The 27,500-nt window shown below is 42.9% G+C and overlaps 2 protein-coding genes across 3 annotated transcripts in view; one reads left to right on the plus strand and one right to left on the minus strand.

The window, feature by feature from the left end:
• The window catches only part of clcn2a (chloride channel, voltage-sensitive 2a), a 38,130-nt gene extending 17,122 nt beyond the window's left edge, over positions 1 to 21,008 (minus strand). For both annotated transcript variants that reach the window (XM_060867017.1, XM_060867016.1), the window contains exons 1-2: positions 20,709 to 21,008; positions 1,637 to 1,769 (exon numbers count right to left, since the gene is read on the minus strand). In XM_060867017.1, coding sequence (XP_060723000.1) covers positions 1,637 to 1,769 — 133 coding nt within the window. In that variant the 5' untranslated portion in view covers positions 20,709 to 21,008. The remainder of the gene's footprint in view (positions 1 to 1,636; positions 1,770 to 20,708) is intronic.
• Positions 21,009 to 24,830: 3,822 nt separating this feature from the next.
• Positions 24,831 to 27,500, plus strand: part of thpo (thrombopoietin) — an 8,485-nt gene continuing 5,815 nt past the window's right edge. Inside the window, exon 1 of the mRNA XM_060867018.1 lies at positions 24,831 to 24,973. Within this exon, the coding sequence (XP_060723001.1) occupies positions 24,910 to 24,973 (64 nt within the window). The 5' untranslated portion in view covers positions 24,831 to 24,909. The remainder of the gene's footprint in view (positions 24,974 to 27,500) is intronic.

Raw genomic sequence — 27,500 nt, forward strand, 5'->3', positions numbered from 1 at the left:
CCCACTATATAACATCATAACAGAAACCCCTCCCACTATATTGCATCATAACAGAAGTAATATAAACCCCTCCCACTATATAACATCATAACAGAAACTCCTCCCACTATATAATATCATAACAGAAACCCCTCCCACTATATAACATTATAACAGAAACCCCTCCCACTAGATTGCATCATAACAGAAACCACTCCCACTATATTACATAGTAACAGAAACTCCTCCCACTATATTACATCATAACAGAAACCCCTCCCACTATACACCATCATAACAGAAACCCATCCCACTATATTGCATCATAACGGAAACCCCTCCCACTATATTACATTATAACAGAAACTCCTTCCACTATATTACATATTACATCAAACCCCTCCCACTACTCCCTTCCCAAAAATCATATATTACATCAAACCCCTCCCACTATATTACATCATAATAGAAGTAATGTAAACCCCTCCCACTGTATAACATCATAACAGAAACCCTCCTACTATATAATATCATAACAGAAACTCCTCCTCCTCATCTTCTGCATCCTCAACACTTGCACCCACTAGCTTCCACTATATTACATCATAACAGAAACCCCTCCCACTATATTATATCATATATTACATCAAACCCCTCCCACTACTCCCTTCCCAAAAATCATATATTACATCAAACTCCTCCCACTATATTACATCATAACAGAAACCCCTCCCACTATATTACATCATAACAGAAGTAATATAAACCCCTCCCACTATATAACATTATAACAGAAACTCCTCCCATTATATACAATCATAATAGAAGCCCCTCCCACTATATAACATCATAACATAAACTCCTCCCACTATATAACATCATAACAGAAACTCCTCCCACTAGATTGCATCATAACAGAAACCCCTCCCACTATATAATATTATAACAGAAACCCCTCCCACTAGATTGCATCATAACAGAAACCCCTCCCACTATATTACATCGTAACAGAAACTCCTCCCACTATATTAAATCATAACAGAAACCCCTCCCACTATATTGCATCATAACAGAGACCCCTCCCACTATATTACATCATAACAGAAACCCCTCCCACTATATTACATCATAACAGAAACCCCTCCCATTATATTACATCATAACAGAAACCCCTCCCACTATATAACATCATAACAGAGACCCCTCCCACTATATTACATCATATATTATATATATTACACCCCTCCCACTATATAACGAGTGTGTGTGTGTGTGTGTGTGTTGTAGTGTTTTTCTGTGAATAAATACTATTACATTTGATCAGAGCATGACTGATTTCTCCGACAGTTTCACACTCCTATAACAGTGTTGCTTCTATTTCGAGAGCGAGCGCGACTGCTGTGAAAAAAGAAAATGCATGTGGTGCTCTGCATCTGTTCCTGCCTCAACACACCTCCTGCCTTCCTCCTCTGATGCTGCTTCATGAAGTCTGTAGCAGTGTTACTGCAGTTTATTTATTTATTTACATGGTAAAGTGAGTGTATGTATATATAGATATAAACACCCAGGTTACTTCCTGTCCCATGTTCCTCACCTGCTTCAGTTCTGGGTTTATCTGTGACATGTGCAGGTGAAGGTACAGGGTTCTCTTACTCACAATGACACTTTGCACACGGATTCTTTTCGTATTCCAGCTGATCCGGATTTTGGTTCCGAACCCCAGCGGCCCGAAAGCGGGCTGCTTCCTCCTTGGCGTATGCGCCCAGCTCCTGAGTGTATCGTCCATACATCTGTAATAAAGAGAAGACCAGAGGAAGAATGCTTCTTTAGTTTTGCACTGAAGTTTTAAAGTTTCTTTACTGACCAATCACAATCCAGGACTCTGCAGCCCGTTGGTGTACAATAGGATTAAGTCATCTCCTCATCTGTAACTCAAAGTACCAGTTAAAATTTAATCGATGTTCTGAACATCTGTAAAGTATCAAGTCTTCCAAAATGAAACTGATAAAAAGGTTCAGACAATCTGACCATCAGATAAAGCCACAATCAGTAACTTGATAAGATCTCATGTATGGGAATCAGGAACCTTTTCAGGAACCAAAGTTCTCTGGTTTATTCTCCATAGAACCAGGGGTATAAATTTATGCTCCACAACCAGGATACAGAGCTGTAACATAGCACAACATCTATATTATTATTATCATCATCATCATCTTCATTATTACTATAATTATTCATACATTTTAAGTTAATTAATTTTTCTTTATAAATTCATAACATTCATATAAATTCATCTAACCGAATGATGGTTACAGACTGAAACATCAGCAGACACACAGCTGCTTTTTCACTCAGACTGCAGTGAGGTGTGAAAACATTTGTTCTGTCCCCAATGCTGGATTTTATTAGCACAAATAAGTAAACGCATGGTTCCATTCTGGGCTGATTGGTAAACACAGAAATTAGAGATGAGGGGAAAAGCAGCAGAGATGAAGCTGAGAGGGTGTACTCATGTACATCACACTCATATCACACTCATATCACACTCATGTACATCACACTCATATCACACTCATATTTCACACTCATGTACATCACACTCATATCACACTCATATCACACTCATGTACATCACACTCATATCACACTCATATTTCACACTCATGTACATCACACTCATATCACACTCATGTACATCACACTCATATCACACTCATGTACATCACACTCATATCACACTCATGTACATCACACTCATATCACACTCATGTACATCACACTCATATCACACTCATGTACATCACACTCATATCACACTCATGTACATCACACTCATATCACACTCATGTACATCACACTCATATCGCACTCATATTTCACACTCATGTACATCACACTCATATACATCACACTCATATATCACACTCATATACATCACACTCATATACATCACACTCATATATCACACTCACATACATCACACTCATATATCACACTCATATATCACACTCATATATCACACTCACATACATCACACTCATATATCACACTCATATATCACACTCATATAAATCACACTCATATACATCACACTCATATATCACACTCATGTACATCACACTCATATACATCACACTCATATATCACACTCATGTACATCACACTCATGTAAATCACACTCGTACATCACACTCATATATCACACTCATATACATCACACTCATATATCACACTCATGTACATCACACTCATATATCGCACTCGTGTACATCACACTCATATACATCACACTCATATATCACACTCATATACAGGTACATCACACTCATATACATCAAACTCATATATCACACTCATACACATCACACTCATATATCACACTCATGTACATCAAACTCATATATCACACTCATACACATCACACTCATATATCACACTCATGTACATCAAACTCATATATCACACTCATACACATCACACTCATATATCACACTCATGTACATCAAACTCATATATCACACTCATACACATCACACTCATATACATCACACTCATATATCACACTCATATACATCATAATCACACATCACTCATATATCCCATTCATATATCACACTCATATACGTACATGACACTCATATATCACACTCATATACATCACAGTGCTTTGCAAAAGTATTCATACCCACTGAACTTTTCCACATTTTGACTCGTTACAACCACAAAGAAAAATGTATTTTATTGGGATTTTATGAAATAGACAGAAAGAAAATGGCACATAATTGTGAAGTGGAATGAAAATTATAAATGGTGTCTGATTTTTTTTTTTTTACACATAAATATCTGAAAAGTGTGGTGTGCATTTGTATTCAGGAGCAAGGAGCCGTGCAAGGAGAACATTAATCTGAGAAGCAGCCAAGAGGCCCACGGTAACTGTGGAGGAGCTGCAGAGATACACAGCTCAGGTGGGAGAATCTGTCCACAGGACAACTATTAGTGGAGCACTCCATAAATCTGCTCTTTATGGAAGAAGAAAGCCATTGTTGACAGAAAGCCATAAGAAATCCTGTTTGTAGCTTGTGACAAGCCGTGTGGGGGGACACAGCAAGCATGTGGAAGGTTCTCTGGTCCAGAGGTGGGTAGTAATGAGTTACATTTACGCCGTTACATTTACTTGAGTAAGTCTTTGAAAAAATTATACTTCTAGGAGTAGTTTTAAATCACTATACTTTTTACTTTTACTTGAGTAGATTTGTGAAGAAGAAACTGTACTCTTACTCCGCTACATTAGGCTACAACGAGCTCGTTACTTTTCTTTTTACCTCTTTGGTTTTCTACGCATCAATTTTAATGTTTTATTTTGACAGAGAGAGAAACTTCCGCTAAGGCTCTACCACGTGACTGTGTTTCACCAATCAAACGTAGTTGTGCAGTCTCGTCACGTTACCATACTCAATCTCAGCGGTGAGACGCGTTAGTTAGCAACACAAACATGTCTGAATCAACCGTCGGCAATGCAGACAGTGAAGTTTAATAGTGACATCACTGGGTGATTTTTTGGTGAAATAGTTTGTTTCTGCATGTTTTCACACACGCACACACGTTTTACGCTTCCTTCTGGTGTGCAGTTTTCTGTTCAGCCTGCCTGGTATGAAATGTGTGTGTGTTTCCTTCTGTTGTTCTGTCACTGGTGACACACACACACAGTTTATGAGAATTTATGGGCTGCCTCGTTCTAGTTCTACCTGGTAAACCGGAGTACCCAGAGGAAACCCCCGAGGCACGGGGAGAACATCTCAACACAAGGTGGAGGCGGGAATCGAACCCCGACCCTGGAGGTGTGAGGCGAACGTGCTAACCACTAAGCCACCGTGCCTGTCATTATTATTATTATTATTATTATTATTATTATTATTATTATTATTATTATTATTATTATTATTATTATTGGTCAGAAGGTGTGGATTCATTCTCTAACAGCAGCTCTGACTGTAGAGCAGGTTTATAATAATGCAATTGCTCTGATACCTTATGGTTTCTATAGCAACAGCTCGTTCACAGCAAGGTGTGCAGCTCACACTCCAGGTTTATGTAACGTGGTGAAGGAGTCTCCAGTGTGAGCTCTGTGTATCAGACAGAAGTAAAACCGTAACAAAGTTTTCCGCATCTTCAGGACTGAGGAGTTTACACTTTTTTTATGGTTTCTATGGCAACATGCTGCAATTTTTTTTAATCTTATTAACTTGAAGAGAGAGAATAAAGAGAGAGAATAAAGAGAGAGAATAAAGAGAGAGAGACGTGTTTCATGGTGCATTAACGGAATATATAAAAGACTAAAGAGTGTGACACAGTGTTAAATAAACTGACTCGTTATTGTGGTGATAGAGGAATAAAAGACGTTATTGGAAATATGCTACGATTGCAGGAAGCTTCATATTGGTAAAAAATATCTGAAACACTTTTGAGTATGTTTTGTAGTTTAGTGCAGATTTAAAGCCGGTCACTTGAGAGTGGAGGTTGGGGTGAGTGGGCCGAGGATGTGTAAAGAATGAGAAGGAGGAAGAAGAAAAGGAGGAGGAGAGTGGATTGATCTGAGCTGAACCAAGTTGCTCTGCTTTCATTACGAGGTGCACCAGCTCATACAGGAGAGAGAGAGAGAGAGAGACAGAGAGAGAGAGAGAGAGAGAGAGAGAGAGAGAGAGAGAGAGAGAGAGAGAGAGAGAGAGAGAGAGAGAGAGAGAGAGAGACAGAGAGAGAGAGAGACAGAGACAGAGAGAGAGAGAGAGAGAGAGAGAGAGAGACAGAGACAGAGACAGAGACAGAGCGAGAGAGAGACAGAGCAGGGGGTCTGCTGTAATCGTGATTCACATCTCAATGTACTGCTGGTGGCAGCTTCTCACATCAGGGAGACAGGGAGAACAGAAAAGAGCGAGAGAAAGAGAGAGAGAGAGAGAGAGAGAGAGAGAGAGAGAGAGAGAGAGAGAGAGAGGTGGAAGGAGAGTGGAGACAGTGTGATGCAGAATTAAAAATGAGACAGATCAGAAAAGGGGAAAGAAGAGATATATGGAGTGATTAAATATATGTAAGATGTACTGACAGAGAGAGAAAGTAAGGGAGAGAGACTGGATGACAAGAGATGGAGAGAGACAGATAGAGAGAGAAATAAATAAATAATAATACATATCAAATACTCTAATTAGCACATACTATATTTATTCACATTGTACACATATTGTTTATTGTTTTATTGTTTATTTACATTAGTGTGATATATGAAAGTGATGTATATGAGTGTGATATGAGTGTGATGTATGAGTGTGATATGAGTGTGATGTATGAGTGTGATATATATTCACGATGGTGTGTTCAGGGTGATGTGCAGTGTTTCCGCCACACATAACGTTTTGAATTTTGGCCAAAAAGTTCAATTTTGGGGGGCACGGTGTCTTAGTTGTTAGCACGTTCGCCTCACACCTCCAGGGTCGGGGTTCGATTCCCGCCTCCACCTTGTGTGTGTGGAGTTTGCATGTTCTCCCCGTGCCTCGGGGGTTTCCTCCGGGTACTCCGGTTTCCTCCCCGTTCCACAGACATGCATGGTAGGTTGAGTGGCATCTCTGGAAAAATTGTCCGTAGTGTGTGATTGTGTGAGTGAATGAGAGTGTGTGTGTGTGTGTGTGTGTGTGTGTGTGCCCTGTGATGGGTTGGCACTCCGTCCAGGGTGTATCCTGCCTTGATGCCCGATGACGCCTGAGATAGGCACAGGCTCCCCATGACCCGAGGTAGTTCAGATGAATGAATGAATGAATGAATGAATAATAATAATAATAATAATATTAATAATAATCATTAGTTGAACATATATTGTGAAATTAATCGCTTGACACCACTTTACATGAACCAGTCATTAAGCTCCATCTGGACACGTGCTTAAAAATCATCTGTGTATTTTTTATTGTCATATAATTTTAAAATACTTTTGCTATAGATGTTGTCTGGTTACTTTTTTTTTTTTAAGGATTTAAAATTTCTTTGAATAATTTTACTTTTTTTATTTGATATAATCTGTTCTATATTTGTGCACTTTTATGCCTTATTTATTTCTTTTAATAAAATAATAATTCTAATATTCCTGGTCGCTCCACAAAATATAGAACAGAGCCACATCAATGAATAAATAAATCAATTATTTAATGAATTAAAATATATATATATATATATATATAATGATTGTTTATATATTTCTATTTTCCCTTCATGTTTTATTTATTTATTTATTTATTCATTTATTTATTTATTTATTTATTCCTGTGTATTCTATTATGGATTAATATTTAGCACATGATTGTACAGCGCTCTAAGCTACAGTACCACGTGGATGAAATGTTCTGTATAAATATTTTTTATTCCCTGTAACATTGCTAATAAAGCGTCTCTGTAATGTTTCTCCACCGCGGGGAATAAACGGTCTGTGAAGAGTTTTTATTTAAAGCTACGACGTACCGAAGCAGAACTTCTTTCTTCCTGAAAACATTAAACAGAGCTCAGGCCCTGGGCTTTAGAGTGTAATTGACTTAAACCTTCCTGTTCCTTCCAGTGTTATCTTAATGTGCCTTAAAATGTTCTCGATGTACCGAAACACACACTGAACTTCAGAGGCTGCTTACAGATTTATATCTAAATATAAACGTAGATGAACTTAACAGAACTGAACATCTGCTCAGGTGTGTGTTAAAGAAAAGAAAAGGTTTGGCAAAGAATTGAATTTAAAGTCTTCAGAATACGTTTTATCAACAAAAAGGTTCCTGTTTTCTTTAAAACGCAGCCTTTTCTCCACCGTCTGCATCAATAAGTCTAATGGAGCGAGCAGCGTGGATCAGATTAGTGCTGCTGAGCTCCAGAGGTGTCAGCATCTCTTCTCCTGGAAAAAAAAAACCAACACTCTAATCCCATTACTCTAATATCCGACTCTCCTGGTGATGGTGTGAGGATGATTTGACACACAGCCGGCGTGAAGAATATTCCGGTAATATCCCAGTAATACGATACGGCAGGCTGATATCTCACAGGGTCGATGTGACACTAAACGCCGGGGTGAGATTAAGTCTCTGTTCACGAGCACATTTGTGACTGCACACCATTAGCTCAAGGGGAAATGTGGCTCTGTAACAAGGAGCGAAATTGAGGAGATGAACTCTGGAGGTGATGAGAACGTTTCTCAGGGAGGGAAAAAGATCAGACAAAGCTGATTGTGTCTTGAGTGGCGGCTTCGCTGATGAAAAGCACCGAGACCGAAACGACTGTCCGGATATGAGCAGAGTTCAGGAGTGGGAGGAGCCAGAGGGATGAAAACGGATGCAGATGCAGCTCAGTAGAGTGTGTGTAAAATAAGCTTGGACAAAATAAGCAAGAGATTGGACAGAAAACGCCTGAGATTGGACAGAGAATGCCTGGGATTGGACAGAGAATGACTGAGATTGGACAGAGAACGCCTGAGATTGGACAGAGAACACCTGAGATTGGACAGAGAACACCTGAGATTGGACAAAGAATGCCTGAGATTGGACAAAGAATGCCTGAGATTGGACAGAGAATGCCTGGGATTGGACAGAGAATGCCTGGGATTGGACAAAGAATGCCTGAGATTGGACAGAGAATGCCTGGGATTGGACAGAAAATGCCTGAGATTGGACAAAGAATGACTGAGATTGGACAGAGAATGCCTGAGATTGGACAGAGAACGCCTGGGATTGGACAGAGAATGCCTGAGATTGGACAGAGAACACCTGAGATTGGACAGAGAACGCCTGAGATTGGACAGAGAACACCTGAGATTGGACAGAGAACACCTGAGATTGGACAGAGAACACCTGAGATTGGACAGAGAACGCCTGGGATTGGACAGAGAACACCTGAGATTGGACAAAGAATGCCTGAGATTGGACAAAGAATGCCTGAAATTGGACAGAGAATTCCTGGGATTGGACAGAGAATGCCTGGGATTGGACAAAGAATGCCTGAGATTGGACAGAGAATGCCTGGGATTGGACAAAGAATGCCTGAGATTGGACAGAGAATGCCTGGGATTGGACAGAAAATGCCTGAGATTGGACAGAGATTGCCTGAGATTGGACAGAGAACGCCTGAGATTGGACAGAGAATGCCTGAGATTGGACAGAGAACGCCTGGGATTGGACAGAGAACGCCTGAGATTGGACAGAGAACACCTGAGATTGGACAGAGAACACCTGAGATTGGACAGAGAACGCCTGGGATTGGACAGAGAACACCTGAGATTGGACAGAGAACACCTGAGATTGGACAGAGAACACCTGAGATTGGACAGAGAATGCCTGGGATTGGACAGAGAACACCTGAGATTGGACAGAGAATGCCTGAGATTGGACAGAGAATGCCTGAGATTGGACAGAGAATGCCTGAGATTGGACAGAGAACACCTGGGATTGGACAGAGAACGCCTGAGATTGGACAGAGAACACCTGAGATTGGACAGAGAACACCTGAGATTGGACAGAGAACGCCTGAGATTGGACAGAGAACACCTGAGATTGGACAGAGAACACCTGAGATTGGACAGAGAACACCTGAGATTGGACAGAGAACACCTGAGATTGGACAGAGAATGCCTGGGATTGGACAGAGAATGACTGAGATTGGACAAAGAATGCCTGAGATTGGACAAAGAATGCCTGGGATTGGACAGAGAACACCTGAGATTGGACAAAGAATGCCTGAGATTGGACAAAGAATGCCTGAGATTGGACAGAGAATGCCTGAGATCGGATAGAGAACACCTGAGATTGGACAGAAAATGCCTGAGATTGGACAAAGAATGCCTGAGATTGGACAGAGAATGCCTGAGATTGGACAGAGAATGCCTGAGATTGGACAGAGAATGCCTGAGATTGGACAGAGAACACCTGAGATTGGACAGAGAATGCCTGAGATTGGACAGAGAACACCTGGGATTGGACAGAGAACACCTGAGATTGGACAGAGAACACCTGAGATTGGACAAAGAATGCCTGAGATTGGACAGAGAATGCCTGAGATTGGACAGAGAACACCTGAGATTGGACAGAGAATGCCTGAGATTGGACAGAGAACGCCTGAGATTGGACAGAGAACGCCTGAGATTGGACAGAGAACGCCTGAGATTGGACAGAGAACACCTGAGATTGGACAGAGAACACCTGAGATTGGACAGAGAATGCCTGAGATTGGACAGAGAATGCCTGAGATTGGACAGAGAACGCCTGAGATTGGACAGAGAACGCCTGAGATTGGACAGAGAACGCCTGAGATTGGACAGAGAACGCCTGAGATTGGACAGAGAACGCCTGAGATTGGACAGAGAATGCCTGAGATTGGACAGAGAACGCCTGGGATTGGACAGAGAACGCCTGAGATTGGACAGAGAACACCTGAGATTGGACAGAGAACACCTGAGATTGGACAGAGAACACCTGAGATTGGACAGAGAACACCTGAGATTGGACAGAGAACGCCTGGGATTGGACAGAGAACACCTGAGATTGGACAGAGAATGCCTGAGATTGGACAGAGAATGCCTGAGATTGGACAGAGAATGCCTGAGATTGGACAGAGAACACCTGAGATTGGACAGAGAACGCCTGAGATTGGACAGAGAATGCCTGAGATTGGACAGAGAACGCCTGAGATTGGACAGAGAATGCCTGAGATTGGACAGAGAACGCCTGGGATTGGACAGAGAACGCCTGAGATTGGACAGAGAACGCCTGAGATTGGACAGAGAACGCCTGAGATTGGACAGAGAACACCTGAGATTGGACAGAGAACACCTGAGATTGGACAGAGAACACCTGAGATTGGACAGAGAACACCTGAGATTGGACAGAGAACGCCTGGGATTGGACAGAGAACACCTGAGATTGGACAGAGAACACCTGGGATTGGACAGAGAACACCTGAGATTGGACAGAGAACACCTGAGATTGGACAGAGAACACCTGAGATTGGACAGAGAACACCTGAGATTGGACAGAGAACGCCTGAGATTGGACAGAGAACGCCTGAGATTGGACAGAGAATGCCTGAGATTGGACAGAGAACGCCTGAGATTGGACAGAGAATGCCTGAGATTGGACAGAGAATGCCTGAGATTGGACAGAGAATGCCTGAGATTGGACAGAGAACACCTGAGATTGGACAGGGAATGCCTGAGATTGGACAGAGAATGCCTGAGATTGGACAGAGAACACCTGAGATTGGACAGGGAATGCCTGAGATTGGACAGAGAATGCCTGAGATTGGACAGAAAACACCTGAGATTGGACAGAGAATGCCTGAGATTGGACAGAGAATGCCTGAGATTGGACAGAGAACGCCTGAGATTGGACAGAGAACACCTGAGATTGGACAGAGAATGCCTGAGATTGGACAGAGAATGCCTGAGATTGGACAGAGAACGCCTGAGATTGGACAGAGAACGCCTGAGATTGGACAGAGAACGCCTGGGATTGGACAGAGAACACCTGAGATTGGACAGAGAACACCTGAGATTGGACAGAGAACACCTGAGATTGGACAAAGAATGCCTGAGATTGGACAGAGAATGCCTGAGATTGGACAGAGAACACCTGAGATTGGACAGAGAATGCCTGAGATTGGACAGAGAACACCTGAGATTGGACAGAGAACACCTGAGATTGGACAGAGAACACTTGAGATTGGACAGAGAATGCCTGAGATTGGACAGAGAACACCTGAGATTGGACAGAGAATGCCTGGGATTGGACAGAGAACACCTGAGATTGGACAGAGAACACCTGAGATTGGACAGAGAACACCTGAGATTGGACAGAGAACACCTGAGATTGGACAGAGAACACCTGAGATTGGACAGAGAACACTTGAGATTGGACAGAGAATGCCTGAGATTGGACAGAGAACACCTGAGATTGGACAGAGAATGCCTGGGATTGGACAGAGAACACCTGAGATTGGACAGAGAACACCTGAGATTGGACAAAGAATGCCTGAGATTGGACAGAGAATGCCTGAGATTGGACAGAGAACACCTGAGATTGGACAGAGAATGCCTGAGATTGGACAGAGAACACCTGAGATTGGACAGAGAACACCTGAGATTGGACAGAGAACGCCTGAGATTGGACAGAGAACGCCTGGGATTGGACAGAGAACACCTGAGATTGGACAGAGAACACCTGAGATTGGACAGAGAACACCTGAGATTGGACAGAGAACACCTGAGATTGGACAGAGAACGCCTGGGATTGGACAGAGGACACCTGAGATTGGACAGAGAACACCTGGGATTGGACAGAGAACACCTGAGATTGGACAGAGAACACCTGAGATTGGACAGAGAACACCTGAGATTGGACAGAGAACACCTGAGATTGGACAGAGAACACCTGAGATTGGACAGAGAACACCTGATTTGGTTAGAACTGTCAGCTTCCTGTTGTTTTGCTACAACGTGAATCACTGAATTTTAATTTATTCTGTACGACTGAGACTCATCAGCAGGCCTGTAGCTCACCTCACTGTCACCACAGGGGTCATCTTCATGTTCTCCTCAAAACACTGTGGCACCGCGCTGTCAAAACACACACACACACACACACACACACACACACACACACACACACACACACACACACACAAACACACACACACACACACACACACCCCGTACTCTTGTTTTTTTGTAAAGGAGAAAAAACTCAAAAGGCTCATTGACATTACAGCTCCAGTCATTACACCATCTGGGACTGTGAGTGTGTGTATGTGAGTGTGTGTGTGTGTGTGTGTGTGTGTGTATGTGAGTGTGTGTGTGTGTGTGTGTGTGTGTGTAAAAGTTGTTATCCTCTCCAGCCCTCGTCCACCTGCTAAACCATTACTATTTTTTGCTGCTAGCTTTATTATTTTATCAGCTTGTGTGAATATTATTTAGCAAAAAGGTTTAGAATATCTTTTTATTTTTATTTTTGTATTTCAATTTTATCAATTAAATTTTCTCTTGTAAAAAAACTCTATAATTTAATGTACTTTTATAGTATCACAAGGAATCTTTACATTACTTAAAATAAAAACATTTGAAATGATGTTTTCAAATATTTAGAATTTTTTAATTTTATAAAATGTTCATTACGCAGTAAGTAATTAATGATAAACGAAGCAGTGCTGCATTATAACATGTTTCTGTGCATTATGTTAACTGATGCTAAAGCTAACATGCAGTCAGAAAGCAGAAGTGCTGTAACACACAGACCTGAGGAACCTTTAACTATAGAACAGAAACTATTACTGTTAGCTTTGTGCTACACACCAAAATACACACAATATGAAGGTTCATTTACAGTTTACTTCTGTAACGTAACACAAAACTGATAAGCTACACACCTACACACACACACTCACCCACATACACACACATATACACACACACACCTACACACACATATACACACACACTCACCCACATACACACACACACACCTACACACACACTCACACATATACACACATACATTCACACAAACAAACAAACACTCACACACATACACACACACACAGTCACAAACATACACACAAACATTCACACACACCTACACACATATACATATACCCACACAGACACACAGACACACTCACACACATACACACACACTCTCACACACATGCACACACACTCACACACACACGCACACACACACTCACACACACACTCACACACACACACGTGATGTTCGATGGCTGGCCACCATTTTGTGAAACGTCATATTGATCCTCACACTGATAAAGAAAGTCGTATGAGAGAAATGTCCTCGTTTTTATCCATCAAACTCAAACACACTGCCTCATCGTGTAGGCTGATCACACACACACCTACACACACACACCTACACACACACACACACACACACATACACCCACGTGCATACCACAAAACTTTCATGCTTTTTCTGTTCCTGTGTCTGTTCTGAACAGATCTATGAGTGTGCACTTCATGGTGATCTAACAGAAGTGCAGTCAGTCATGTGAGAGCTGATAAATATTCACAGTGTAGAAACTTGTTGATGTAAACCAGCAGACAGACTTGTAGATGTTTTTTTTGACACGCTGATGTCTGTAAACACCACATAAGGACAAAGTCTTAGTAAAAAAAAGACTCGTAGCTAAAAGCATTCTTCTTCAGACTCAGCTGGGGGTGTGGCCTAAAGTCTGAAGGTGGAGCCTGAATGTTAGAAAGTGGTTTAGTGAAACTGCACCTTGTTTATTGTGCTGTTTAGAAACTTGTTTATCTATTTATTTATTTATCAGTTTCTTCTTAACCATCACGACCGAGTGCAGCATCCCTGCATCCGCGCCCTGTAGGCTGCTTCAGTTCTATATTTATTTCCCTACTGTGCTTCTCCTACATCACACACACACACACACACACACACACACTACTGAACTACTTGAGCTGAGTCACTACTGCAGTGTACACTGAGAGAGCAGCGCTAACTTTCCCCCGTCCTGCCTACAGGGATTTAAAAAAGAATGAGGATGAAATCCCTCTCTGCTTCCTCGCTCGCCGAAGTCCGCCAGTCTCTGTCTCAGTCAACGTGCTCTGTCTCCGCCGATCCTGACATATTATACCAGTCTTTAAAAGTTCAATGTCATCACAGTTTTAATTAGTTCTAACTGTCCATAAAATCTGAACTCGTAGCCCCAATTTCACCACGCAGGAGGAAGTTAGCACTAAATGTGTGATGAATACTGCAAAATAAAAAAAAAACACATTTCGTGTATTTTTATAGGTGGAAAAAAGGTGACTCAGTGTGAGGAGATTTAACTGTGTAACCTGATTTTATTTATAGACACTACAAAGAGCCAAAGATGCTAACAGCACGCTAGCACCTGAGCAGCAATGTGCCAAGGATTTTACACTTTTGTTTGTCTAACTGATCTTCCTCCTTCTTCCTCTTCCTCCTCATTCTTCTTCTCCCTCACATGGTCACAGAACACACTCACTCTCTCATTCACTCATCTTCTACCGCTTATCCGAACTACCTCGGGTCACGGGGAGCCTGTGCCTATCTCAGGCGTCATCGGGCATCAAGGCAGGATACACCCTGGACGGAGTGCCAACCCATCACAGGGCACACACACACACACACACACACACACACACTCTCATTCACTCACGCAATCACACACTACAGACAATTTTCCAGAGATGCCAATCAACCTACCATGCATGTCTTGGGACCGGGGGAGGAAACCGGAGTACCCGGAGGAAACCCCCGAGGCACGGGGAGAACATGCAAACTCCACACACACAAGGCGGAGGTGGGAGTCGAACCCCCAACCCTGGAGGTGTGAGGTGAACATGCTAACCACTAAGCCACCGTGACCCCCACAGAACACACACTATTCCTAAAACCTATTCCTTCCTCATGCTTCTCCATATTCTTGTTTTGGACATGCTCAGGTCACGTGTGAAACACATGGCACGAGTCACGTGTGAGACACATTGCACGGGTCACGTGTGAGACCCATTGCACGGGTCACGTGTGAGACCCATTGCATGGGTCACGTGTGAGACACATTGCACGGGTCACGTGTGAGACCCATTGCACGGGTCACGTGTGAGACACATTGCACGGGTCACGTGTGAGACACATTGCACGGGTCACGTGTGAGACCCATTGCACGGGTCACGTGTGAAACACATTGCACTGGTCACGTGTGAGACACATTGCACGGGTCACGTGTGAGACACATTGCACGGGTCACATGTGAAACACATTGCACAGGTCACGTGTGAGACCCATTGCACGGGTCACGTGTGAGACCCATTGCATGGGTCACGTGTGAGACACATTGCACGGGTCACGTGTGAGACCCATTGCACGGGTCACGTGTGAAACACATTGCACGGGTCACGTGTGAAACACATGGCACGAGTCACGTGTGAGACACATTGCACGGTTCATGTGTGAGACACATTGCACGGGTCACGTGTGAGACCCATTGCACGGGTCACATGTGAAACACATTGCACGGGTCACGTGTGAGACACATTGCACGGGTCATGTGTGAGACACATTGCACGGGTCACGTGTGAGACCCATTGCACGGGTCACATGTGAAACACATTGCACGGGTCACGTGTGAGACACATTGCACGGGTCACATGTGAAACACATTGCACGGGTCACGTGTGAGACACATTGCACAGGTCACGTGTGAGACCCATTGCACGGGTCACGTGTGAGACCCATTGCATGGGTCACGTGTGAGACACATTGCACGGGTCACGTGTGAGACCCATTGCACGGGTCACGTGTGAAACACATTGCACGGGTCACGTGTGAAACACATGGCACGAGTCACGTGTGAGACACATTGCACGGTTCATGTGTGAGACACATTGCACGGGTCACGTGTGAGACACATTGCACGGGTCACGTGTGAGACCCATTGCACGGGTCACGTGTGAGACACATTGCACGGGTCACGTGTGTGACGTGTTTAATATTCAGACTTCATTCTCTTTTCTGAACTGTTTCAGATTACAGTGTAATTATTTTTCCTGTAAATCACTGACACAATACTGGACTTGAGTTCCAGCTGATGATGTCACTCTGAGCGTTACCACAGACGACCAATCAGCAGCTTCACTTTGGCTCATACGCCATCATTTTTGGTGTTTACTAATCTTTTTGTTTTATTCGTTTCATACTCTCATCCATCTTGTTTCTTATTTTTTTCCTCACTATGAGTTTGATTTTTTTTCGCTCTCTTTTCATTCGATTCATTCCTTTTTTTTGTTTTTCCAGTTCTATTCATTTATTTTTACTTTTTTGTTTTTTTCGACTTTTCTGGTTGCTTTTCTGTTTTTATTTCTTTCTTTCTCTTCTCTATTACTGACTTTTTTGCTTTTCTTCCGTTCACTATCCTTCATTTTTTTTAGTTTCTGTCAGTTTTTCTTTCCTTATTCTGCATCAAATTCTTTCTTTCTTTCTTTCTTTCTTTCTTTCTTTCTTTCTTTCTTTCCTTCCTGTATCACTTGTACTCTGTGTGTTTTCTGATTATCTTGTATGAAGCTGCTGACGTGCTGCTTCAGAGTTCATGGTGATCAATGTGCTGCTTCACGTCTCCTCTGGTTCTCACAGAGTTCTCTGCTATATGAAGCCTGTCGTTTTTTTCAGAGAAGGATTTTTTCCCCTTTGTTAGTGAGGTTACAGCTCAGAGAGATTAAAGAGCAGCGTGAAGATAATTAAACTTTTCAGAAGAATTTGACAAATGTTGAGCTACATAACAAACATTAATGCTAGTGAGAAAAATCAACAACAAACTCTGCACCATCACACGTCTCGTTTGGAGGTAAGAAGTCAAAGACCAGTTAACATTCATTGATCTTCTACCGCTTATCCAAACTACCTCGGGTCACGGGGAGCCTGTGCCTATCTCAGGCGTCATCACAGGGCACACACACACACTCTCATTCACACACACAATCACACACTACGGACAATTTTCCAGAGATGCCAATCAACCTACCATGCATGTCTTTGGACCGGGGGAGGAAACCGGAGTACCCGGAGGAAACCCCCGAGGCACGGGGAGAACATGCAAACTCCACACACTCAAGGTGGAGGCGGGAATCGAACCCCGACCCTGGAGGTGTGAGGGGAACGTGCTAACCACTAAGCCACCGTGACCCCCCTAGACCAGTTACCAGCTCTGTTAATGCTAATTAACACCTCAACTCTCCATGATGATTTTATTGCAAATTTTTGGACATAATCTTATTCCCAGCTCTAACTTCACTTTATTTTTAATAGTGTTCTTTCCTCAGGACAAACATACAGAAACGTCAATCTCTGACCCGTACACAAATATGTTCACAATCAGAGCACAGTTCCAACCCTCACCATGACACTGTATGATGGTGCACAGTCCCACGTGACACTTGCCAATCAGAATACAGGTCCCACCCACTGAGTTACCAACTAACACAGTTCCCTCCCACAACATACCACTGTAGCCAATCAGAGCTCAGTTCACACCCACTGTCACCAAATGCAACAGTGAACTTTGTAGTCATTTTTCCTGGAGAATTCATCTTGTGCTGTTTGGTGTAAAATGTGTTTGATGAGCTTACAAGAGAAAGAACATTAAATACACATTTATTGTGTTGTCGTGATTGATGATTTCTGTTGTGTTCCAATATGTAATGCAAAGCTGTCTCATTTTAATGAGTTCCTTCCTGCCTGAAAACAAGCTGAGCTTGTCATTGTCTAAGGTTAGTAAAGTCACCTCGGTGTTCACTAAGGCTCATGTCTCTGACGGCGTCCTTGGAGCGCGACAGACGTCCGAACAGGCCTGTAGCATCAGAACGAGGTGCTCTGAAGCCGAGAGCGTTAACACACTGACCCAGTTCACCAAAACATTCTCTTATGTTCCTTTAAATAATTCAGCGTGCAGGTCTGAACGAGTTCAGAGTGTCTCTGTTCTTTATTAACTGACGGCTCTCTCCTGGAGGTCCAGAGTAAAGCCTCATTAGGCTCGGATGTTACTGCCTCGTGTTGGGGGTGGGGCGGGTGGGGGGGGGGGTGCAGACGCCCCAATACCGGGGTAAAAAATGATTTCATCTCATTATTTAAACATCATAAGGGCTTAAATGCAGAAGCAGGATGTAATGATGGCTACGATTGACTGGTGTTCGTCATGTCATTAACCCTAATTGCCTTTGATTAATAAAGCGGAGGAGGCGGGGCCACCTGGGAAGATCAGCGTTATGGCAAATGAAAGCTGTGGCACTCGGAACGCTTCATTTTTCCCCACAGTGAAACGCTTTACCACCTTATTATATAAAAACTATGTAGAAATAAATCACTTTATTTTATCACTCCAGATAAACGCTGCTTTGAGCCGCATCTCTAAAGCGTGTGATTAGCATGTTAGCATCCTGCTGCTGAGGCACCTGATTAGTATATTCGCTGTTTAGTGACGTTCGACTGCCGTGGAGTCCGGACTGTCATTTGAGTCGATTTATTTCTTTTATCAGCAGCTCTGACATTAGTGCAAAACATTTCCATGGTAACAGATCGTTCAGAGGAATTTGCTCTAGATAAATAAACAAAGAAGTTAATAGATAAATTGTCGCTTGTTTTCCAGCTAATTGACACAAATGTCTAAAACGGAATACTTTAATAAATCATATTAAAATTAAACATGTATAAAATGTTAAAACAGAGATTTATTTTGTAGCAACATTTTGCTAGCTTGCATCTTACCAGCTAAATCCGCTAGCTAGCACTACTGCGTGTTAGTGAACGATTTAACTTTAGCTGATGTTAGCTAAGTGTCATTTCTGAGAGTGTGTTGTGAATTTTCTGAAGGAATATTAGCAGATGAAGCAGCACATTAAATTTTTTTTCCATAAGTAAATGTGTTTATTAACAGTTTGCATTACTGAAACCTGATGCTATGAGGGCTATAAGCTTCCCTGACTAATTTACCCAATGTTCACATTAGCGATACGTGTGAAAGACAAACATGCGATTTCAGTGAAACATCACATTTTACTGGGAATTTCTCAGCTCTAAGTCATTTTGTAACTGTAAAGAAGTTACAGGTCCAACAATCTGACTCGACTGATTTCTTGTGGTGAACCAGTCCTGTGGTGTGTGTTGACGTCTCGTCAGTCTGCTGCTCGTCTTTCGTAACTTTTACAACTTCATATCACTGTGTACAGAGACATTATATAAAAAATTACAGCTCTGAAGAGTGAGCCGCTGAAGACTACATGGCTAATACGGTTAGCACGCTTTGCTAATCTAATCTGATATCTAAACGAGTCCGACGTCGAGCACATAACGTAAATACGGAAGCTGTATGTTTTATTTACTATCACATCTAATTGTCTACATTTTGTCTCATAAATGTCGAAATGAGGACAGGAGAAATCCCTCTTTCCTAGAATCAGGGCAGACTGGACGCCACCACGCTGCCAGATCACACGCCGCCTCCTGCCATCACACCACACTGAGCTGTGGATTTATTCAGTGATACGCTCTATTTAATGAGGACAAAATAATTAGGGCAAAGTGGACACAAACATAGACACCCCCCCCACACACACCTCCTCCCACATCCCTCCATCCTAAATCCATCCAGTTTACCGTCTGCAAGAAAAGACATGAGTGTGTCCTGAGAGACAGCTGATTTCACCTGACATCATCTTCTCACCATGAAAAAGTTTTTGCACGCAGGAATAAACGAGTCGGAGGAAAACCGAGAGTCGACTGGTGGAGATGAGCGCCGCCTTTACCACACATCAGAACAGGACTGGGAATAAATATGTTAATAGACGTGATGCTATGTTAGTCTTAAGACCTGCTATTACACGTTTTGTAGATCAGTTTCTGTTACACGGAGAGAAACAACGCACCGCTACACAGATTTATCTCTTTTTACATAATAAAGTGAATAATGATGAATGTCATGCCCTTGAGCTCCAGTTGTCCAAAGTGTCCTTCAGACTGGGCATGAAAGAGAAGATGATGGATGATGGATGACGGATGATGGAAGTGTGTGATGATGTGTTTGATGACTTCTCAGGATCTTCCTCTCAGCAGCCTGTTGCAAAGCCAGAAGATGCAGCCATCAGTAACAGGTTGCACATTAAAGATGTGGCCACTCACCTCTCTCTCTCTCTGTGGGGTTTCTCCTTCTCTTTATCTTCTTTCTTGTGTTATTCTCCTCTTTATAACGCTCCAGTCGTCACCTGCGCAGCTCCATTTCATCACCGATTCACGGAATCCGACATCCTTCTAAAGCATGATGACAGGAATTAGAAGAAAAAACCTTTCAAAAAAGCGTCACGACGTCCAACTTCGGATCTTTTCTTGCGGCTGCTGATGAAGATGATTAAGATTCAGAGCGCGTCAACAAATAAACAAATAAACAAACAAACGGCGGCGCGTCCGCCATCGCGTGCACCGTCACCGAGAGCCTGCTGATGGGTGAAAAACCGGCACACTGTCGGTGTGTGTGTGTGTGTGTGTGTGTGTGTGTGTATCCAGACACTGATGGTGTGATGCAATGCGGCTTCGTCACCGGTCTGCCACCGAATATTCCACATCACGTGCAAATAGTGCCTTATTAACCAAAATCTCTTAAGTAGCGGTATGAAGTGCGCGCGCGCACACACACACTCACACACACATACACACACACACTCAAACACACACACACTTACACACACACACACACACTTACACACACAAACACACACACACACTTACACACTCACACAAACACATACACTCACACACACACCCACTCACACACACACACACCCACTCACACACACTCACAAACACACACACACTTACACACACACACACACTCACACTCACACACACACTCACTCACACACACACACACTTACACACACACACACACACAGTGCAGCTCTAACTCACTCCAGGTGCTAATTAATTTTCAGTGTTGGTTTGTTTGTGTAACAGTTACGTCATGACGTCAAGTATGTGTCCTATAACAGGTTAATTCCACTACCATTACTCTTCTTTCCATTTATTAAAGAACATGTTATAGTCTTTATCAGTTTATAGTTACATTTAGTGTTCAATGAAAGGAGTGAGTTAATGTTGTCACATCTTTTATAGCAGTTATAAACACTCCCCTCCCCTCAGTAGCTACTCTTTATTTTCTCTCCTGACAAAACTGAACTGCTGATCATCAGGTGATTCATCCCCAGGTCATGATCTTACAATATTCCTGCATAACGATCTTCCCTTCTGTCACAGCTCACAACCTTGTGATAATCACAGACACTCAACTGTCCTTTTCTTCACATGTCCCTAATGTGACACACTCATGTCGGTTCCTCCTCTACAACATCAGAAGGATTCGGTCATTTTTCCCCACACAGGCTGCTCAGGTACTTGTTCAGTCTCTTGTCATTTCAACACTGGACTACTGCAGCTCTCTCTGTCAGGTCTACATATGAACACAATTCATCCTCTGTAAATGATCTATAATGCAGCTGTGTGACTTGTCTTCACCCTGCCTAAGTTCTCACACCACCACACTGCTGTGTTCCTCCATTGGCTCCAGTAGGTGAACACATCAGGTTTAAACACTGATGATTGTCTACAAAGCCAAAAACAGACCATGTCACTCTTCCCTCAAAGCCCTCATCACTCCTCACACTGCACCTCACACCCTCAGATCTACAGCACTGCACCACTGGTCCCACCATCTCTCAGGGTAAGAGGGAAGTTTACTACAAGACACTTTTCTGTTCTGCACCGAGGTTGTGGAATAAACTTCCCCTAGAGGTCCAGACAGCTGAGTCACTGGATATCTTCAAACGATGGTTATAGACCTACTTCTTCATGAAATACTTCAACTAGCACTTTATCCCCTGTGTGTTGTGTGTGTGTTTATTAAAAATAAAGAAACTTTTAACAGAGTTTTAGACTCATGGTATCTTAAGTCTGTAACCTATTGACCCAGAATTAATGTATTTAATGATAGAGACATAAAAGCTTCTGTACGTCGCTCTGGATAAGAGAGTGTCACATGCTGTAAATGTAAATGAAGTATTCATCACGGCAACGATTACACATGAACACATTCAGAAACCTGCCATTTAAGCTTTGCTGCTGTCAGCACACACACACACACACACACACACACACACACACACACACACACAATGTTTAAAATAGAAGGACAGAAAGATGCATCAGTGTAAATTACATTGCCATTTCACCTCAGAGCCAGCAGGGGGCACTGAACATTACACACCACTCCTTTAAACTCCAATGATCGCACGGTGCTAATGCTGCTAACAAGTCATGTCATGTTCCGCTGAATCAGAATTCCGAGCTGGATTTTCAAGAAGGAATCCATCTCGGCTCAGTTGTGGACTCGTCGATTCCCCAAGCTGAGGTCACTGAGGTAGTTGAGAATCTCCTCAGTGGCAAGGCACCGAGGGTGGATGAGATCCGCCCTGAGTACCTCAAGTCTCTGGATGTTGTGGGGCTGTCTTGGTTGACATGCCTCTGCAACATCACGTGGCAGCTGGGGACAGTGCCTCTGGACTGTCAGACTGGGGTGGTGGTCCCTCTGTTTAAGAAGGGGGATCGGAGGGTGTGTTCCAACTACAGGGGGATCACACTCCTCAGCCTCCCTGGAAAAGTCTATGCCAGGGTACTGGAGAGGAGAATTCGGCCGATAGTTGAACCTCGGATTCAGGAGGAACAATGCAGGTTTCGTCCCGGTCGTGGAACACTGGACCAGCTCTATACCCTCGCCAGGTTGCTGGAGGGTTCATGGGAGTTTGCCCAACCAGTCCACATGTGCTTTGTGGATCTGGAGAAGGCATTCGACTGTGTCCCTGGGGTTAGGGTTAGGGTTAGCCCTCTTCAGGTTGGTGGAGAGCTCCTGCCTCAAGTGGAGGAGTTTAAGTATCTTGGGGTCTTGTTCACGAGTGAGGGAAGGATGGAGCGGGAGATCGACAGGCGGATCGGTGTATCTTCTGCAGTGATGCGGTCGATATACCGGTCTGTTGTGGTGAAGAAAGCCGCAAGGCGAAGCTCTCTATTTACCAGTCGATCTACGTTCCTACCCTCACCTATGGTCATGAGCTTTGGGTCATGACCGAAAGGACAAGATCACGGATACAGGCGGCCGAAATGAGTTTCCTCCGCAGGGTGGCTGGGCGCTCCCTTAGAGATCCTGGGGAGGTGTTCCGGGCTTGTCCAACCGGGAGGAGGCCCCGGGGAAGACCTAGGACACGCTAGAGGGACTATGTCTCTCGGCTGGCCTGGGAACGCCTCGGTATTCCCCCAGAAGAGCTGGAGGAAGTGTCTCGGGAGAGGGAAGTCTGGGTGTCCCTGCTTAGACTGCTGCCCCCGCGACCCGGCCCCGGATAAACGGTAGAAGAATCCATCTCGGAATTCTGATTCAGCGGAACATGACAGAACTGCCTGATGTTTGGGTGGATTTCGGAATAACAACGTTCTTTTAGAGCATTTTGCTAAATTGGTAGCTGTAAACTTCCTTTACTTGTTAGCAGCATTAGCACCGTAGCTCCAGCAAACCTCAAACAGCAAACACGGCTGTATCAGCTAATCAGAGTAAAATGGTGGGAAAACAGATAGACAGGAATGAGAGGAATTTCAAGTTTTGGCACTGTGACTGCTTTAAAAGTGAGACTTTTAAAAAAGTAATGTTTTTTTGATCAAGAGAGAAATTTAAGAGCTCAGTGCTTCTGTATCTGTCATGGTCTTTGCCCTTTACATAAACATTTACACAGAGACATTTACCTGATTGAGGAGATCAAACACACACATCAATATTTGCTACGGTTGAATAAATAAACCTAACAAAGTCACTTGTGGAGTTTCTAGTGAGCTTTTTTCATCGTTTTCTTATAAAAACACTCACACATTTTTACTTTAGATTAAAAGTATAAATTAAAATTAGATTCTAAATCAAAAGTAAACTACGATTACTGTCCGGATACAAGGCCGCGTTAGTGGTGTTTTTTTTGTTAAACTTTAACTTATAACATGAAAGTGAAAAAGTTTAACTTAAATTAAAAATTAAACTTTTTAGGGTCTAAGGTCTAAGCGTGGGAACATGTTTAAACTAGAAGTGAAAGGAAATCTGATAAGGATAATTTGTGTGTGTGTGTGTGTGTGTGTTCGTGTGTTTGTGTACGTGTACCATTTGTATGTGATACACACTCTCACACACTCTTTTTGCATTACACTCTTTACACTGTTCCTGTGCCTGTCACCCTCCCCTATCACACACACACACACACACACACACACGCGCACGGTCTAGTGGTGCAGTCTGACTTTAATGCAGACTTTCTCCAATGGAATGGAAGACGATCCGGGAGTGTGTCGCGCTCACACTTTCACACGTGAGTAACTTTATCCCACAGATTATTACAGCAGATTATTTCACTTCAAGAGAATTTATCATTTAAATATATAAACTTTTTCATCACTTTCAAGTTCCTTATATATTTCTATTTTTCAATTCTTAAATAAGTCTAAAAACTCATTTTAAATAGTAATACTAACATTATCATTGTCATTATAAGCATTATTTATTAAAAACAATGTAAGACTTTGTTTTAGCTTCATTACTTTATTACTTTATTAAAAATAAATTAATTAATAAATAAACAGGAAAAGATGGAATTCTATAACGATTGAAGGATGTTAATTTGATGAATGAATGAACTCTATGGTGTTGTAGTTAATATTCTTCCTTTTATTTGAATAATGCTAATAGTTTTGTCTAGATTATATTATCTTGTTGAACTGAGCAACACAGCAAAGACTTTGTAGTTTTCATCAAAAGATTTTTATCCTAAAATTTTATTATTCCATCAAATTTATTACTGAATAATAAGCAAGAAAACATAAATTTCAAATTAATAATGTTATAAATAATAAAATATAAAAAACGGAGGCACATCAAACTCTTATTTTATAACAATTATTTGTTAAATCATTATAGTTTTTATAACATGAAACAAAATAAATAACAAATACAAATATTGCTCAATAATTCTGCTTTAATATTAATGTTATTTATATAATAATAATTCCACTTTAATTTCTATGTAGTCTATGTGTGTGTGTCTGTGTGTGTGTGAGAGTCTCTGTGTGTGTGTGTGTGTGTGAGTCTGTGTCTGAGTCTGTGTATGTGTGTGTGTGTGTGTGTGTGTGTGTGTGTGTGTGTGTGAGTCTGTGTCTGTGTGTGAGTCTGTGTCTGTGTATGTGTTTGTGTGTGTGTGTGAGTCTGTCTCTGTGTGTTTGTGTAAGTCTGTGTCTGTGTGTGAGTCTGTCTCTGTGTGTTTGTGTGTGTGTGAGTCTGTGTGTGTGTATGTGTGTGTCTGTGTGTGTGAGAGAGTCTGTGTGTGTGTGTGTGTGAGTCTGTGTCTGAGTCTGTGTATGTGTTTGTGTGTGTGTGTGTGAGTCTGTGTCTGTGTGTGAGTCTGTGTATATGTGTGTGTGTGTGTGTGTGTGTGAGTCTGTGTCTGTGTGTGAGTCTGTGTCTGTGTATGTGTTTGTGTGTGTGTGTGAGTCTGTCTCTGTGTGTCTGTGTGAGTCTGTGTCTGTGTGTGAGTCTGTCTCTGTGTGTTTGTGTGTGTGTGAGTCTGTCTCTGTGTGTTTGTGTGTGTGTGAGTCTGTGTGTGTGTATGTGTGTGTCTGTGTGTGTGAGAGAGTCTGTGTGTGTGTGTGTGTGAGTCTGTGTCTGAGTCTGTGTATGTGTTTGTGTGTGTGTGTGTGAGTCTGTGTCTGTGTGTGAGTCTGTGTATATGTGTGTGTGTGTGAGTCTGTGTCTGTGTGTGAGTCTGTCTCTGTGTGTTTGTGTGTGTGTGAGTCTGTGTATGTGTGTGTGTGTGTGTGTGTGTGTGTGTGAGTCTGTGTCTGTGTGTGAGTCTGTGTGTGTGTGTGTGTGTGAGTCTGTGTGTGTGTGTGAGTCTCTGTGTGTGTGTGTGTCTGTGTGTGTGAGTCTGTGTGTGTGAGTCTGTGTGTGTGTGTGTGAGTCTGAGTCTGTGTGTGAGTCTGTGTGTGTGTGTGTGTGTGTGAGTCTGTGTGTGTATGTGTGTGTGAGTCTGCGTGTGTGTGTGTGTGTGTGTGTGTGAGTCTGTGTGTGTGTGTGAGAGTCTGTGTGTGTGTGTGTGTGTGTGTGAGTCTCTGTGTGTGTGTGTGTGTGTGTGTGTGTGTGTGAGTCTGTGTCTGTGTGTGAGTCTCTGTGTGTGTGTGTGTGTGTGTGTGTGTGAGTCTCTGTGTGTGTGTGTGTGAATCTGTGTCTGTGTGTGTGTGTGAGTCTCTGTGTGTGTGTGTGTGTGTGTGTGAGTCTGTGTTTGTGTGTGTGTGTCTCTGTGTGTGTGTGTGTGAGTCTGGGTCTGTGTGTGTGTGTGAGTCTGTGTGTGTGTGTGAGTCTCTGTGTGTGTGTGTGTGTGTGTGTGTGTGTGTGTGTGTGTGTGAGTCTGTGTTTGTGTGTGTGTGTCTCTCTGTGTGTGTGTGAGTCTGGGTCTGTGTGTGTGTGTGTGTGTGTGAGTCTGTGTGTGTGTGTGTGAGAGTCTGTGTGTGTGTGTGAGTCTCTGTGTGTGTGTGTGTCTGTGTGTGTGAGTCTGTGTGTGTGAGTCTGTGTGTGTGTGTGTGTGAGTCTGAGTCTGTGTGTGAGTCTGTGTGTGTGTGTGTGTGTGAGTCTGTGTGTGTATGTGTGTGTGAGTCTGCGTGTGTGTGTGAGTCTGTGTGTGTGTGTGAGAGTCTGTGTGTGTGTGTGTGTGTGTGTGTGTGTGAGTCTCTGTGTGTGTGTGTGTGTGTGTGAGTCTGTGTCTGTGTGTGAGTCTCTGTGTGTGTGTGTGTGTGTGTGAGTCTCTGTGTGTGTGTGTGTGAATCTGTGTCTGTGTGTGTGTGTGAGTC

The sequence above is a fragment of the Tachysurus vachellii genome, chromosome 1 (assembly GCF_030014155.1).
Source record: "Tachysurus vachellii isolate PV-2020 chromosome 1, HZAU_Pvac_v1, whole genome shotgun sequence".
In the NCBI taxonomy this organism is placed as follows: domain Eukaryota; kingdom Metazoa; phylum Chordata; class Actinopteri; order Siluriformes; family Bagridae; genus Tachysurus; species Tachysurus vachellii.